Raw genomic sequence first — 16,288 nt, 5'->3', positions numbered from 1 at the left:
GTGTACAATGTGTCATTTGGGACGCAACTTTCGATTGCAAGTTTATTTCAGAGTGAGGTAAATTGAGATTTTGCCTTCGCATACGGAGGTAACCATAGCAAGAGCGCTTTGCGTAACAGCAATAAAATAAAAATATGCATTCAATAGACAGACGACTAGTGTATCTGTGTATTGATGGAACTCTTAACTTCTCGTATACATGGATCTAATGTGAAAACTGTACATTTATGGCATTCTGCTTTTAATTGGCCTTAACTCTGCTGTGTAAACACACCAGATGCAGCAGTTTGGAGCATCCAGGAGTTTTGTATATTGTAAATATCTTTTAAAACACCACATTCTGTTTTGTCAAGGTTGTTGGTCTGATTAATTCCCATCATTATTTAATTAGTCTCACCATATGTGAGAGATTCTTCGACATCAATATCGTATGAGCTGTTGGATCCAGTGCGTTTTCATGCATTCTAGAAATCTCCAGTCAATCTCATCATTTGTTTTCACAGATTTGGCAAAAAAAATAAGCAAGAATGACCAATGTAATGTGTTACAGTGACATCAGATGTAGAAAAAAAAAGATATCCATCAGTTGTGATGGCAACAGATGGCATCTCATTTATATAAGAGAAAGAATACGAGAGCAGTGGAAGAAAGCGAGGAAGGGCTGTAATTTTCACCCCCAGCTACAGAAGAGGAGTGAAGGCCACGGGAAAGGAAAGCAGGGTCTTAATTATGGAGGACAGAAGGGTTTTACTCTATTAGTTCAAGATCTCGCACACTGACACCAGTATTTACCAGCATCATCTTCCCTGGAAATTCCAAGTTTAATCTGTCTTAATCTGACTTCTGTTAAATCTCAGATATCTTAATAGGCCACATATGCCAGACACATTTTTATAAACTGATTTGTAATATAAGTAACAAGGTTCCGAGTTTATCTCAATCGAGAGGACGATTGATTGACGATTAAATTATAGTTGTACTTGGCTCATAACGTGGTCAATGAATGGTAATGGTCATGAATGTCATGAATATTTGTATTTGAGTATTTTTATGTGAGTTAATTGGTTTAGAGTCCTTCATAGGTTATGCCAATCACAGCAAGGTCAGATCAATTCTAGAATAATAAGCCCATTATAGACGAAGGAGGAAATCTAGCACTTCTTCAATCATTTCTCAATCAAACATTACTCAGAGAATCATTTTCAGACTTATGAATTACATCAGCTGTGAACACGCTTCAGTCTCTCTTTCAGCAAACTTCTCCTAGGTCTAAAATAAATGTTTCATCTGTTGGTTACAATATGACATGAAATCACTGCTCAAACATTTTCCCCAGTGATGAGTCTATACAAACAAAGTGATCAGAGACTGATTTGGCATTGCTTTGAAAATTAAATGGCTTAGAATCAATCATATATCCAAGCATAAGTACACTTACTACTTAAAATAGTGTTGATCTGGCTCTAAATATAACTATGGCTCACGTTATATATCAACAATAATTTTCTTGTCATCTGTTTTACTTCTGATCCCTGCTAAGTTTAATATCTGAATAATGGACTGAGGTAATTGCACTCGCTGCTTGTTTGTCAGATGACTCAACATAAACAGAGAGAGAGAGACAAACAGAAATCCACTACGACACTGAATATTTAATGGCATCCCACATAAAAGCATCATAAAACAGGAGATGATTGGTACAGTATTTCAATAGTCTGATGAGTACAGTATCTTTATGTTTTGATCTGTTATTCTAATGATCTGATCACACTCTTGAATATTGTACTTGATGTTCCTCATCCTCAAATGAGTTTAATTTGACGTACAAAATTATGGTCATTTACTTGGATTTCATGCCAGTTCAGTGCACAGCCTCATTGAACCGTCACTCTCTCTCCATCTACTGTTGAAACAAAGACAGAGGGAAATGTTAAAGTCTCAGTGTAAGAGTGTGATGAAACTGCTTTCGGGATTTTCCATCTGTTCTGTTCAAAGCTCCACATGAATCATGGAGTCACAAACATTTGTTAAAATGCCTTCAAGGGAAAGCACACACACACACACACACACACACACACACACACACACACACACACACACAACACACCTCTGCAAGTAATGACATTTTACTCTAATCGTTTTCACCAGGGCTGAGAGATAAACAGGTCAACATGCTCCAGTCCTAAACACTTCTGGATGAAACTACATCAAAGCAGAGAGCAGAAAATAAGACATTTTAAGGTAAACTTACAAATATTAAATGCCACACGCATATCCAGATGCCAGCAGAGCACAAAAAAGCAAATTCTGTGTGCAACAGTTTGATATAGTTTTATGAAGGTAAACATAAGGGTAAAAACAAACCAAAAAAAAAAAGCACAAAATTTGAAGATCGAGTTAGAAAAAGACCAATACTGCCAAAACAACAGCTGCTCAGCCACAAACATCTCTACAACACAAGCCCAATACACAATCCAATGGCCTCAGTGCACAATGCAATTCCAATGAACAATAAAAACCTAAATAAACAACAAAACATCCCCGACACACAGTTAAAAAGCTGAACACACAATACAACAACTCCAACACACCATATCCTCTAAAGCAGCTGAAGGTCTATCCCGTGCGTAGGTGAGATCGTCAAATGAGAAAGTTAGAAGACAGAGCAGATATTACTGGCTCCACCAGAGGGCGCTAGTTCGGTGGACTCATTGACCCACAACAGTGTGAGAGACAAAATAGTCAAAAGGTTTGTTGATTTGATGGACCATACAATGACTCCTTTCTGCATTTGTCAAAAATTCCCTTGCATAAATTGCTGTTTTTAGAGATGAACAAAATAATGACTTCACAAATGTTATGAGCAATTTGTTTCACAAAGAACATGAAATTAAACAGCTTAGATGTTAAGCTGAACTCAATATGAACCCAAAACAAGACGCCCACACAGTGAACAGGGTCCTCTAGTACCACTGTTAGAGAGTCAGAACAGCAGGAAAACTCTGGAATGTGCTAAATGGATTCCCTGAGAAGTTCTCCAGAGCATTAGTACCAATTAAACCGCCCCCTAATGAGGGATTTAAGCCTACATCCCAGCAGGAAAGAGAGCAAGAGAACGGGAGTAATGGGGGCTGGGAGTCATGACTAACACTGTAAAGATTCTTCAGGTAAAGTTCAATGCTTTCAACAGCCATCTCTGAGTCTTAATATGTTTTCAGATTGCAGATACATCTGGGCCAGTGATGTTTGTGCCCTGGGCCTTACATATTGGAGCTACAATAAAGTGTGACAATCAAGTTATGAAGTAAAAATCTCATTCATGCCATTCAATCTCCCTACGCTACTTAAATTTTTGTGTGTGTATGTATGTATATATATATATATATATACACATATACATATATACACACAAATATTTAAGTAGCGTAGGGAGATTGAATATTTTGCATATTTTGCAATAAATATATTGTTTCTATATATTCTATATATAATCAACATCTTTAAATTAGTTTTATATTTCCCCATTGTTTTTCATTTTATTGTCATTTACAATGCTTCATGGGATTGTAGTTATTTCCCTCATCAGAGCTGAATCTTCTACCTTTATCTTTAATGTCAGATTATTATTTTTTTGCATCAACTCAAACTTTGTAATGTTGTGATTCAAAATATTGAAAATAATATTTCATTTACAGTTTTTAAATTGTTCTTTAATAGTAAAAATGAATCCATGATCTGCTGAACCTGGAAGTGCTTATGTTTGTCTCTCAACTGTTTTGTCATTTGTATCATCAAAGCACCTTAATGAAGCACATCATTTCCTGTTCGGTGCATTGAGTCAGGGTGTGAAGAATGATATTTCCTCCCGTCTGGGGAGCGTGAGCGGTACTCTGACGCACAATGAACCCCTAAGACTGCTCTGCTTGTTCAGGCCATCGCTAATGAGACTGGAGCTAAAAACAGCATGCTGTGTCTCTACCAGAGGGACATCCTTTCTGTCACACACATATGTTCTTGGCAGAGGCTTATTCACAAACTTGCATCCATGCACATATGCAACAGCTTGGAACCACCTGTGCAGTTTGGGTTGCTTTTAACCCACATGTGCACTTTGGGATCTCCCAGGAGCGGTTTAGTGTATTCTGACTTGGTAATACATTTATTTTGTGTATTTGTTATCTAATATGCTTCTAAAAGGCATGGGCTAATATGTCAGAATCCAACAGGCCCCTATAGACTGGATGTAAGATCATTCTGTTTTATTAGCTCAGATAAGATCAAGACCCCTAGTTGGCTCATTAATGGCACAGCATGACTGTAAACATTATGCATTCAGAATTAGACTGAAATTCCTGGTTTTATTTTGCTTTCTGTGAAATATTGTGCAGCTCTGAAGGTCTTCAGAGAAATAAATAGCACAGAGGTTGGATCAGTCGGATCAAGAATGGCTCATATGTATTAGAACTGAAATCTGTGATTCATAGCCATCATCCATAATACAGCAAACTTCCAGTTGTTATTAAAATAATTTCATTCTAATCTAAAATAAAATGCAAAAAAGGAAGGAAGGAAGGAAGGAAGGAAGGAAAGAGAAATAAAGAAAAAGAATGAAAATAAGAAAAAGAAAGAAAGAAAAAGAAGGAAAGATAGAGAAAAAAAAACAAAAAAATAAAGAAAGAAAAAAAAAGGAACTATGTAAGAAAGAAAAAACAACATATACACAAAATCTAATTTTGTTGGTCTAGGAGCTAAACACATTTCCATCTGATTTTCCAACTGATTTATCCACCCTTCCTCATAGACCTTTTCCGATTCTATTTCACCCTGTCTAATGGAAAGAGTTTCATCAGTTACACCATTACAATAATTATTCTGTGTACTTCACATGTCACTTCTCCAAAAGCATGATTAATCTGAATTAAATGTATCGGTTATGGTTGACACAGCAGTTATTGGAAAACTTTATGCAGTCCTATTGCAGGCTCAACCAATGCCATGACAGTGTTAATCAAGTTTGAACTGTTGATCTGGAGTGTCTAGCTTCAAAACAGATACACTGCAACACAATTTTATGTTGCAGCTTAGGAGAGTTTTAGGTTTTGTATTATTTGACATGCTTGTGAAATTTCTGATTCGGTCAGTCAGTATGAATTTGAAGCATGGTTTACAGTTCACATAATATTTCACAGGAGCATCCCATGTGCTGAGAGTTTTCTAGAATGTACTTAGACATGTAAATATTTCAAATGTTTTGCATCTGTTTCATCACTGGTACATAAAGACAGAGGGTAGCACTGAGTACTGGGCATGTGAGTATGGAAGTGAGTGGGTGACTCTGGGCACAATTACATAATGATTATGACTACTGCTTGAATTTTTTGTTGCATTTTCAGTCTGAATTTTTGATTTTCTTATTTATTTATTTATTTATTTATTTAGAACAAAGCATAGCTGTCAGCTCTAATGGAAAGACTGACTCACGAAACAGTTTATAGCAGATTGGAAAATATATATCAGCTGATGAAGTGTCATTTAAAATAAACTGCTTAAACAAACGAAGCTGACTAACCAAATTTTATTGCAATTAATATTTTAAATCATACAATTTTTTTTATTTATTTTATTCTGTATTAATGTAGGTCCATATGGTGAAAGTTTAGAGAACAAAATGAAAATTTGCTTTGCTACCTCCTTTCTTTATATGATTTGTTTGAGCGGTTGGACAGCATATGCACATGCAACAGTCAAATAAGTGTTGTGTTCTCATAGGGACATGGGATTATGGAAGCCCTAAAAGGGCATGGATTATTATTAATTGTCTTGTTTTCTCATGATCATGACTTAAGTTGTTTTTCGTTATCATGACTCGATTTTCTCATGATCTTGACATAATAAAGTTGTTTTCTTGATATATCCGACCCATAATCCGACAGCAGCACTAACCGCAGATTAATAAAATAAAACAATAAAAAAACACACAAATATTATTATGTTTCTAAATAAATAAAGCAGTAGTTATGACATCAAATTAAAAAAGTTGTGATAATGAGAAAATCACTTTTTTATGTTAAGTATAGGTCTTGGCATATGGTTTGAATTCAGCCCGCATTATGTTAAAATCTCAAATCCAACCTCTTCCATTCCCTCCTTTGCTCTAGAAAAGCAAAAATACCCATTGTGAAATGATGCCAATATCTCTCACTCTGATACACTGAAAGAGGGCAGATAAATGTGACACTTTCAGTAGGCGTTTGATGATGCCATCCAAAGATCAGATCAGCTTGAAGCTTCACGGCAAGCTTTGATCTTCTTGAGCAGTTTGTTGTTTTCAAAACTTGATCACGAACAATAAAAATCTTGAAGCCAGTAATTCATAATAACATGCCAAGAAAATCATCTAGTTTGTTTTCTCCCTCTCCGTCTGTCTCTCCTTCTTCCTCAGAAGCATGGGTGGAGGCAGATGGCTGAATTCAAGGATGAAAGGAGGTTTAATCATGCAACTGACTACAAAAGGTGTGAAAGTCAAATTTTGACGTATGTGTTTATTAAAGACAAGAACACTGTCCAGTAAATCAAAGACCTGTGAAAATAGGAAATATAGTATGTTTTCCAAATACTGTCTGGGACTGTTGACGTTGCTTCACACCTCCACATCAAACACATATCTGCTAACAACAAACTTGGAATGCTTTGAAAGCAAAAGTGTTTATCGTTTCTATTTTGTGCACAAGACAAACCTGTCTGAGGCTGTTGATATCTCCCAACGTAACACACACCTCCACATCAAACACATATCAGCTGAAACACACTTGGAGAGCTTTGAAAGACAAAGAGTGTTTATTGTTCTATTTAGAGCAGAAGACTAACCTCTCTATTATCTTGTCTAGTGATGCATCATGAGAAACAAATACATCACATTTGTGCTTGGCAACAATTCTCTGCCAATTCACAAAGAACATGTTTGCACTGATTGTGTACAGTGTTTTTGATGCACTAGTGTCTACAAGGCCATTCACAGTCAGAGATATAGAGAAAACACGTGGGATTAAACCTTGTACCGCTGTAAGGATGCAGGACTGACAAGTGTGTTTTGTGTGAACATTAGCAAAGAAAATTGTTTGTGCGGGTTACTGCAATCTGACAGTGTATGGAAACACAAAGATTACTTCAGAGTAAAAAAAAAAAAAAAATGAGATAACTAGTGAAATTGCTTTTGTGAAAATGCTTTTATAATTAATTAATTTTAAAAAGTAATAAAAAAAGAGTATATATTAAGTATAATAATTATATTTAAATAAAATAACTATTACAAATAAAATAAAAATGGTAAAATATTAATTGACTTGTTTTCAACTTGGTTTAATGACATTTGCGCTCAAGCTCAAAGTCCCAATGTTCTCCAGCATGATTTGAGATGATCCAAAGAACATCTTGTGCATCAATGGAGGAAGAACACCTGACTGACTGTATAAAGGAGCTTACTGTGTCAAGAAAATATACTGATTTGATTAGAGAGACCTAGAAATATTGAAGAATCTTACATATTTGCACATAATCATTAAACCTTCAGTTTATTTACAGGCTTAAATGGGATTTTAAATAAGATTTTAAATCAAAAATCCTCCGACTTTCGACCCCTCTGTATATGCAAACAATTTTTTTTCAAACCCATTTAATCTTCAACAGAAATCTTTTTGTAATTTCACAGACCATGAAAAATTAATCACTGTGTATGATGCAAGTCTTTGAAAAAAGAAAAACGGTGAAAAAAACAGATGAGAAGAGCACCATGGGAAAGTATAAAACTGACTTAATTCTCTGAGGCCTAAAGGTCTCAACCAGGCCATCAAATATACATCTGTGTTTCTCTTTGAAGGAACTCTTCCACTGATGACATCTTGCAATGTGCAACCATAAAAGAGCCTTTCTCAACTGTTCAAAAATGCAAAATGTATTATTGAAGACTTATACATTTTTCATACAGAAGGCGCCTAGGAAATTTTTGTGTCTTTTCTTCTGGGCCTATAACATTACTTACATAGGCCTCTGTGCCACTACTGCCACATTTAAATTCATCATCTGATACTGAAGACAGGTCAGACATAAAACACTCTGGTCTTAAAACGGATCACAAATGTGTTTCTGGTGACTGAAGTAAAGAAAAAAAGATGCTTTATTTGTTGTTCTCCTCATGAACTGTTCAGTCCGACAGAGATTTATTGTATTGTTCACTAGATCTCACTATAATCTTCCTGGAGCTGGTCTGACAACTTACAACATTACAACATTACATAACCTGAAATTAACTGAATCTGACCAGTAGGCTTTATTAAAATGTAAACGTTTCAACATCAACAAGATTTAGCAGCCAGGTTAAACTTTCCGGGTTAAACAAATGGTTAATTTAGCAACAGGCTAAATTAGTGTGTCAATTTCACACAAAGGTCAATATTTATAGTCTCAAACAACGCCACTGTGTCACTGGACTCTATTAAACAAAATCTCCACAGACATCTAAAAATCCTCTCTGATCAAAAATAGACAGAATCTGCTTTCCAGAGGTGAGGTGTAATAAAGTAGGCCAAGGACTGCCACAGAAAATAGACTGAACACTGAAACTGGCCTGGATCAAATCAGGTCTTTGAGAAAAAATTAAAAAAGGAGGTTAACTACAATCTTCGAAGTCACGGGCATCCCCAGAGAGTAATGCGAGGCCCCATGAGCACTGATAAATGCAGGAGATTCAGTAGTAGAGGTGGAGCGATCTCATCATTTTACCTGACAGGACACCAAACTCAAATGCTAGCTGGCATATTTATCAGTGTCATAAAAGAGAAACTGTTTGTCTTAAAAGGAAATGTAACGTTTTGTGGTATCCTGTGGCATTGAGACTCAAAAAATTATTAAAAGTTCATTATTACCTTAAAAATGGCTGACTATACACCCCGTCTGTGAGCACTACCATAAATAATAACTAAAAAAAACACTTAATACCATGACCTGCAGAACTACAAATTCAGTATTGTGGCTAATATAATTTAATATTGTTGGTTAAGTTTTTCTAAAAGCATATACTAAATGATTTAATAAAAATGCAAAAGAAACATTGAAAATTATTGTACTTATATGCATTATATTTTAATATATTTTAATGCAATTTTAAAATACTCCTGTCTTCAGTATCGCATGATCCTTCAAATTTCTAAAAGAAATGTAAAAAAATTGCTGAAAAATTGGTGCTCAATCAATGTTGGAAACAGCTGTTCTGTTTAATATTTTTGTGGAAACCATGATAAACTTTAACAGTGATACTTTAATTAATAGAAAGTTCCTTCTTTGAAAATCTTTCATTACATTATATATACATATATATATTTTACTCCATTATTAATTAATTTAATGTATACTTGCTATTCGAGTATTGAAAGGTAGTATACATGCTTTATTTGGTTAGACTGTAGAGAATGCAGCCCCCATGTGGCTGATGATCGTCATTACATTGAACAAAATACAAGATTTTTAATGCTTTTAAACCATTTATTTCCTGTCTGACGCATAAACAAGTCAATGGAATTCCCTTATTTGACAACAAGCAAACACACAAGTTCACAAGTTTCTGTCTCCTAAAGTAAACCATGGCACTTCAAGACTGACCTGAATCAATGCAAACTTGCAGTGTTTACTATGGTTAAAACTATAAATGAAACCCAGCAGTCAGAATGAAAGCGCAGCAGCACACAAACATTTTACCTGTTACTGACAGGTACAGGAACATATGTTGGTATGTTCAGCGCTTGATATATAACAGTTTATATTACAGCTCTATTTACCCAGTAGAACTGATGGTAACAAGTCTTGTTTATGAATGTAACTCTTATATAAAGACATCTGTACTGTAAACTAGCAAAACTAATTTTAGGTAGTCATTGCTTTTAATGATGTTGTGAGAGTAACTAAGTAATACTAAAAGCATTGCACTGCACTGGAGTATTGTGGAGTTTGAGAAGAAATGTTTTGAATTAAAAATACCAAACTCTTCTAATGCAATGTGTCAGACAGATGGAAACAGGCAGCTGCAGGCATGTCTAAACAAGATTGTGAAACAAATAAAAAATAGATTTTGGGTTTGATTCCCACTTTAGTGAGTGATCATGGCACAAAAGCAGCATATGCATTAAAATAGCTTCTTGTTACACTTTGCAAAAGGAAAAAAGCATCCTTCAACATCATATAAAACGTGAGGCGTCCTCAAAACTGGCTTACAGTCACACCCAACACCACACATGCTATTCAGAAACATTTACAACCTGCCTGACACAAGCAAAAACCAAAAATAGTTATTTTCCCATGTGCTTCCTGAAGATAAACCACACGCATTATGAATTCAAACTTTACACTATTTGCTGAACCACATCAGTCTTCTGGCACAATATACACTTCAAAATTCTGTAGGGTAGAAGGGAACATCACAGAGCGCTTATTACAAGTGAATGCAATCCAAAGTCTTCAGTACACATGTACACGCACAAAAACCCTTTAAACAGAAGAACGTCTTTTTCTTTAGTCTCTAAATGGAGGCAAATGCATGTCAGTATTTTAACATCAGATCACTCATCAAAACGGCTTCAAGTATTACAGGGTTTGTATGAGGGAACATGTAAGGCAAGAGAAACACTTCTACAGCTCCAAACTATACATCTACAAGACGACAAACTGGAACTGGGCTCCTCCAGGAATCTTCTGTAGTTTCGTGGCTTGAATAATATGGTGTGAAATTGCACGCTTTGTTGATAAACTGTCCTACTGAAATGAACAAAACGATGCTAATGAAACAGGAAGTAGTGCTTGGATTTCACAAAATCTATGATGGAACAACAAAGGCTCAGTGATCACTGATCAAGGCTATGCTTATGGACCCTTATGTGCACACACAGACATTAGAAAGTTGGAGTGTGTATGTGTGTGTACTGATGAGAACTGCTTCTTTTTCTTCCATTCATGTCACAACAGCGCAGCATTGTGGGAGTGCTGAGGAACGCAGAACATCTCCACAGAGTTTATTCAGAGGCTTTATGGGGTTTTCATGGCAACGGTCCACAGGCACAGGTCTACTGACCCAGTAGGAAAAAAAGATAAGACTTAAGTACATAAAAATTCACAGCCATGTTTTATTCTCTCGGTTTTGTATCTCAATCTCCAACTTAAAAACAAAGAGAAAAGCACTCCATGCAATTTAACCTTACATGGAGAGTCTGCTGCCAGGGTTTGGATGACTGATTATTTCCTCACACTGATGTCATCATCCTTCAGAATGAATTTCTTCCTCAATGCTTCAGATATAAGACAGGCAGAATCTTCTTCTCTTAGTGAGGTGCAACCACGGTTATATCTAAATATACACAAAAACATTTATTGATAATAACATAAACAACAATAGGTATTAATATGCTGTGACTATTCATTAAAATAATAATTATTAGTATTATCAGTGTGTCATCATGAATTGAATATACACATCAACATTAGTTACTATATTAATTATTAATAATAATATAAATGTGGTGGAAAAAAATCGGAGTGAGAGAAAGAAAAAATTTGGGGTGGGAGGAAAAAATATTTTTCAAATGCTTTGCGTTCCCGTGCAAAACTTTTGCATTCTCTCGCAAAGATATTTGCGTTCACTCGCAAAACCAGTTGAGTTCGGACAAACACTTCCTGTTTACTTTACAGCTTGTAGTGGTTCATACAGCTCCATACGTTCACAATGGAGCGGTTCATAGAGTTTTGTTTTGAACTTGGAAATACGAAATAGTCAGTGCATACTTATTAAGGCACGGTTTTGGGACATTCTAAACTCTTAATGTAAAACACTGGATGACTAAATTCACCTTATTAATAAAGCATACAGACAAGCAGAATAGCCCAGAATATGAACGTAACCCAGTAAACTGCACTTTAAGCATAGGCTATCCCTCATAGAAAGAAAACGCTTACTTAATGGACTAAGACAGTGGTATAAAAAGGCCGAATTCAGTATACAGTTTATTAATAAATTATACATGAAAGCAGGTAAGCCCAGAAGAACTGAAGAGTTTTCCTCCCATAAAGAAAACGCGTAATGAAGACGGTGATTAAAAAAAAAAAAAAAAAAATATATACTGTGTACAAATCAAGCATACAAGCAAACAGATGAGCCCATATGAGCTGAATTGCATCATAAGCATTTTCTTCCCATAAAACGCGCTTAACGTGGCTTAATACAAGAACATATTATATTGTATAGGGCATTTAGCCTAACATTCTTCTGAGTACCCCCACTTGGACCACAGTCACACTTTTTCCATTAAGGGACAATATTTAAATTGATTTACAGATTCACATTTACATTTATACAGTCAAAATAAAAAAAAATAAACAAAAAATAGTGTTGACAAAAAATTTATTAAAAAGAATAAAACAGAAAAAAATAATAACGTAACAGTGTTCACTTTATAAAATTCCTAATAATCTTTTATATTATTGAATCTTCAAACTGAATTTAAAATCTAATTATGCCCTACTGTAAGTGACGGAGTATTTTATGTTTCAGCGATTTGATCTCGCCGGTGCCTCATGCACACATATTCATTGCAAGTGAGGGCTGTTCATTATTAAAATAAAGACTCACTAACAGAGATAAAATGAATTTAAATAATCAGTCTGTGCCGTGCAGCGTGAGGCCCGGCCCACTCCAGTGTGGCGCATTTTTGTTCATTAGGATTTTTTCGTGTCAATATTGGAACGTACAAAGCCCAATTCATTTATTTAATAATGATTTCCCTTCAAATACATTGCGAATAAGAAAACATTTGGATTTGTGCTGAATGAGAGCGGTACGTGAGCCCATACTTTCAGTTTCGCTTTACATTAGGTTTTGGCTTGTTTATAGCTATTCTGGGCTTGTCTGCTTTCCTGTGCATAATAGGCTATATTTTATTTTGGTTTTAGCCTATACTGTCTTTATCCATTAGCCTCCCTTAAGTTTTCTATAGCCTAATGGTTTAAAATGGGGGAGAAACGTTGCATTATGGCTATCTGCTTTACTGATAGTAATGCTATTAATATTACAATTATATTAGTATTAATAGTATTTATTAGGCCTAATACCGAATAGGGCCTCCAGTGTCACTGTTATAGTAGCCTACATTAATCCACATTACGCGTTTTAGAATGTCCCAAAACCGTGCCTTATACTATAAACAAAGCTGTATTTGAACTTGAATCCAATTTTAAAATAAAATTCTGCGTTTTCTTTATGGGAGAAAAAGCATCTGTACTTCTGGGCTTACCTGCTTTCATGTATAATTTATTAATAAACTGTATACCGAATTCTGCCTTTTTATACCACCGTCTAGTCCGACTCCATAAATTAAGCGTTTTCTTTCTATGAGGGATAGCCTATGCTTAAAGTGCAATTTACCGGGTTACGTTCATATTCTGGGCTATTCTGCTTGTCTATAAGCTTTATTAATAAGGTGAATTTAGTCATCCAGTGTTTTACATTAAGAGTTTAGAATGTCCCAAAACCGTGCCTTAATAAGCATGCACTGACTATTCCGGCCAAGTTCAAAACAAACCCCACCACCATGTCCCTTTAGGGGCTCAGTAAGAATGAATTTAAAAAAAAATAAAAAATAAAAAATAAAAAACAACAGCACAAAAAAACTGCACTCACCTGTCCTTGCTCATCTTCATTCGGTTCATGTCTTTCAGAATGTCCATAACATCAGCGAAGCTTGTTGATTTTGAAAGAGACAAAGTGTCCTCCTCTGGCTCTCGGAAATCCATTGTAGGGTGATCGAGATCAAAAGTTGCAGATGCAGTCATTGAAACTGGTGGCATAGGATCAGGCACTAGCTCTGACACCTCCTCCTCTTCATCCTCTTCCTCTTCTTCCTCCTCTGTGACATCACTGATGACAAAGGAGGCTGTGGGGGCTGGCTGGTAAGCAGCTGCCTCAAAATGAGCCATGGAGAAGCCCACACTAGTGTCATCAGGGGACAGCAGGTCCGGGGTTATGGGATTCGAATCTGAAACAGTTCAAACATTTTTATGAGGGACTACAAGACAAAACCTTCACAACCAAATACATCAAATTGACTACATTTCTGTTTCCACAGACAAGGCTTGATTTTGAGCCTGAAGGCAAATTCCAATTTATTATTAACTTACCTTTGTCAGAGGTTTGTTTTGGAAATGAAAGATAATTAAATGAGCTTTAGTCAACTACTCAACCTGATTCTGAAGCAACAATCTTGGCGATTTGGGCTCGGAGTCGACTTAGCTCATCTTGTAAAGCCGTAGTGCGGTTTAAAGCGGTTACTCCTGGTTTCCTCAGACCCTCGACTCGCCTGCCTTCTCGCCTGAAGTTTGGCACAGACGAGTTCCTGTGCATAACCAGCAGAGGAGTTGGCCTCCACTCATGCCTCAGGGGGCGTGTGTCACTCCTGACAAATAGCAGGACAGCATTGGTTTAAAATGAACACTTTTCAATTCTGCTCTATATCTTCCATAACACCGTTTTTAAAAACCTGTCAAATATACATTCAGAGGAAACTAAATGCACCAGCACAACAAACCACTTACCTGACTCTGGCATATGTCTCCTCCTCATCATCTGCAATCCAGGCAATATCTGCTAATGTAGGCACCAAAGGACCATCTCTATGGATTGGTGGAAGGCCTGGGAGTTCCTAGAGGACACATATATGCTATTCTGTCATTTTTGACCAATTTCATTTTTGTTTTTGTTATAGAAAGAGTTTCCTCAGTGTGAGTTGTTCAAAAAAACACTAAGAGACCAAGTGGCTATTTAAAGAAAAAGTCACACCTTGGCTGTTCATGGCCACAGGAAATGAAAGACCCTAATGCAGAGCTATTTTTAATATGACAGAAGATAGCATAATTTTACTGTTGCTATTTCAGGGAAATTTAGAATTATGTTTAATTTTTTTAATCTTCTAATATACATGGTCAAAAATGACCACAAACAGCCAATGTGTGAGCCTTTTTGGAAAAGCTTAGGAGAATTAGCTTACAACACAGACTATCTGGGTGCATGAAAGTATGTGTGCGTTTATACGAACAATTTTTTATTCCCATACCTGGAAACAAGCCCTGGGACAAGGTTTAAGAGGCAGTGTCGAGCCGATTCGTCTCACCACACTACGAGTTGATCCATGTGGTTTATTTTGCCATATAGGGATTACCTCCTGAACAGCAAGCAAACAAAATTAATATTCTAAAAATATATAAACATTGACAGAACATGAATAAAACAGCTGTTTAGATATTTATCAACTTACGGCTTCTGTTTCCATTTTGCTTAGAGTGAAGAGAGAAAGCACCTCCGCCTTGGATTGTATAGTACTGTTTTGATTATTATTATTATTATTATTATTATTATTATTATAGGACACTGAACATGTTCATCTGGGAAGAGAGTTCCTTTGCCTTGAAAAATGAAAAAAAGAGAAACACAAAGATAAAATATTCTGTTCTTCATGTGTAAAACATGTGAATGCTAGTCAAAGAATCATGCACGGTATTAAAGAGAACAGTCAGTGATGTTTTTGCAGGTGCTGCATACTGAGTACTTCCTTTGTGTTACAGTTTGGAAGTCAAGTGAATAAAGAAGTGATAGCCACAGCGGAAGCTCAGGTGTTTCATGACTCTCAACCGCTCTATTATATCACTTATCTATATACGTATTGAAAACTATAAATCAATAAGTAAATATTCAGATAGAGTAATACAATTATATATACATAACAATAAACAAGAAAATGGGCAAGTAAATGAACAGCAGATTATGGTAGATATGGTAGAAAAAAACAACAGTGCAAACTGGGAACATAAATACAGTAAAACCTATCATGTACACAAGGTAAACAAACCAAAGGCGTCCTGTGACCCTCATTCCTTCTTTTAGCATATTAGCTAACAAACGATATTATAATGTGCAGCTGCTAATTATGCATTTAAAAGAAATATAAGTCATACCGTGCGTGTGGTCAGATTAGATCAATTTCTTTTTTGCACTAGTGCAGATTACTCTGGTTTACTACGTGTTGTGAATCGTCCGGTCTTCCTTTCTCCCCGTTCCGTTAACGTTAGCTGATAAGCTGTTAGCCCAGCGCGCCCCCGGCTGATTTGCAAGAAGTGCACGAGTAGAGAAGTCGGAAGTGCGTGTGCGAACTTCGTCCTGTGATTGGTTCGAATTCTGCATTTATCACCTCACAGTCCAATA

At 35.9% G+C, this 16,288-nt stretch overlaps 1 protein-coding gene and 1 long non-coding RNA gene across 4 annotated transcripts; both read right to left on the bottom strand.

Moving 5' to 3' along the window:
- Positions 1–1,632: 1,632 nt before the first annotated feature.
- On the bottom strand, positions 1,633–2,755 carry LOC122148157. Its single transcript, XR_006162146.1, has 3 exons — positions 2,592–2,755; positions 2,108–2,202; positions 1,633–1,903 (listed from the first exon to the last, which is right to left on the bottom strand). It is a non-coding gene; the product is annotated as an uncharacterized LOC122148157 (long non-coding RNA).
- Positions 2,756–9,516: 6,761 nt separating this feature from the next.
- On the bottom strand, positions 9,517–16,218 carry LOC109108148 (mitochondrial fission regulator 1-like). Of its 3 annotated transcripts, none has more exons than XM_042774040.1 (8): positions 16,042–16,218; positions 15,345–15,492; positions 15,144–15,251; positions 14,626–14,732; positions 14,275–14,486; positions 13,715–14,069; positions 11,244–11,389; positions 9,517–11,111 (listed from the first exon to the last, which is right to left on the bottom strand). In XM_042774040.1, exons 2-7 carry the CDS (start codon positions 15,357–15,359, stop codon positions 11,278–11,280), a joined length of 909 nt encoding a protein of 302 aa, XP_042629974.1. In that variant the 5' UTR covers positions 15,360–15,492; positions 16,042–16,218; the 3' UTR covers positions 9,517–11,111; positions 11,244–11,277. The 3 variants fall into 3 exon arrangements, with proteins under 3 accessions (XP_042629974.1, XP_042629975.1, XP_042629972.1); XM_042774041.1 differs by having other exon boundaries at positions 9,517–11,108; XM_042774038.1 differs by having other exon boundaries at positions 9,517–11,389.
- Between the last annotated feature and the right edge of the window lie 70 nt (positions 16,219–16,288).

Source organism: Cyprinus carpio, chromosome A17 (assembly GCF_018340385.1).
Source record: "Cyprinus carpio isolate SPL01 chromosome A17, ASM1834038v1, whole genome shotgun sequence".
Taxonomy (NCBI): Eukaryota; Metazoa; Chordata; class Actinopteri; order Cypriniformes; family Cyprinidae; genus Cyprinus; species Cyprinus carpio.
Note: the sequence above shows the minus strand (reverse complement) of the source record. Positions and strands in the feature narration are given on the sequence as shown.

Coding starts and splice junctions, on each gene's coding strand:
- LOC109108148 (XM_042774038.1), bottom strand. Junction 14,487..14,625: donor GAGACATATGCCAGAGTCAG/GTAAGTGGTTTG, acceptor GCTATTTGTCAG/GAGTGACACACGCCCCCTGA. Junction 11,390..13,714: donor ATGAAGATGAGCAAGGACAG/GTGAGTGCAGTT, acceptor GTGTATATTTAG/ATATAACCGTGGTTGCACCT.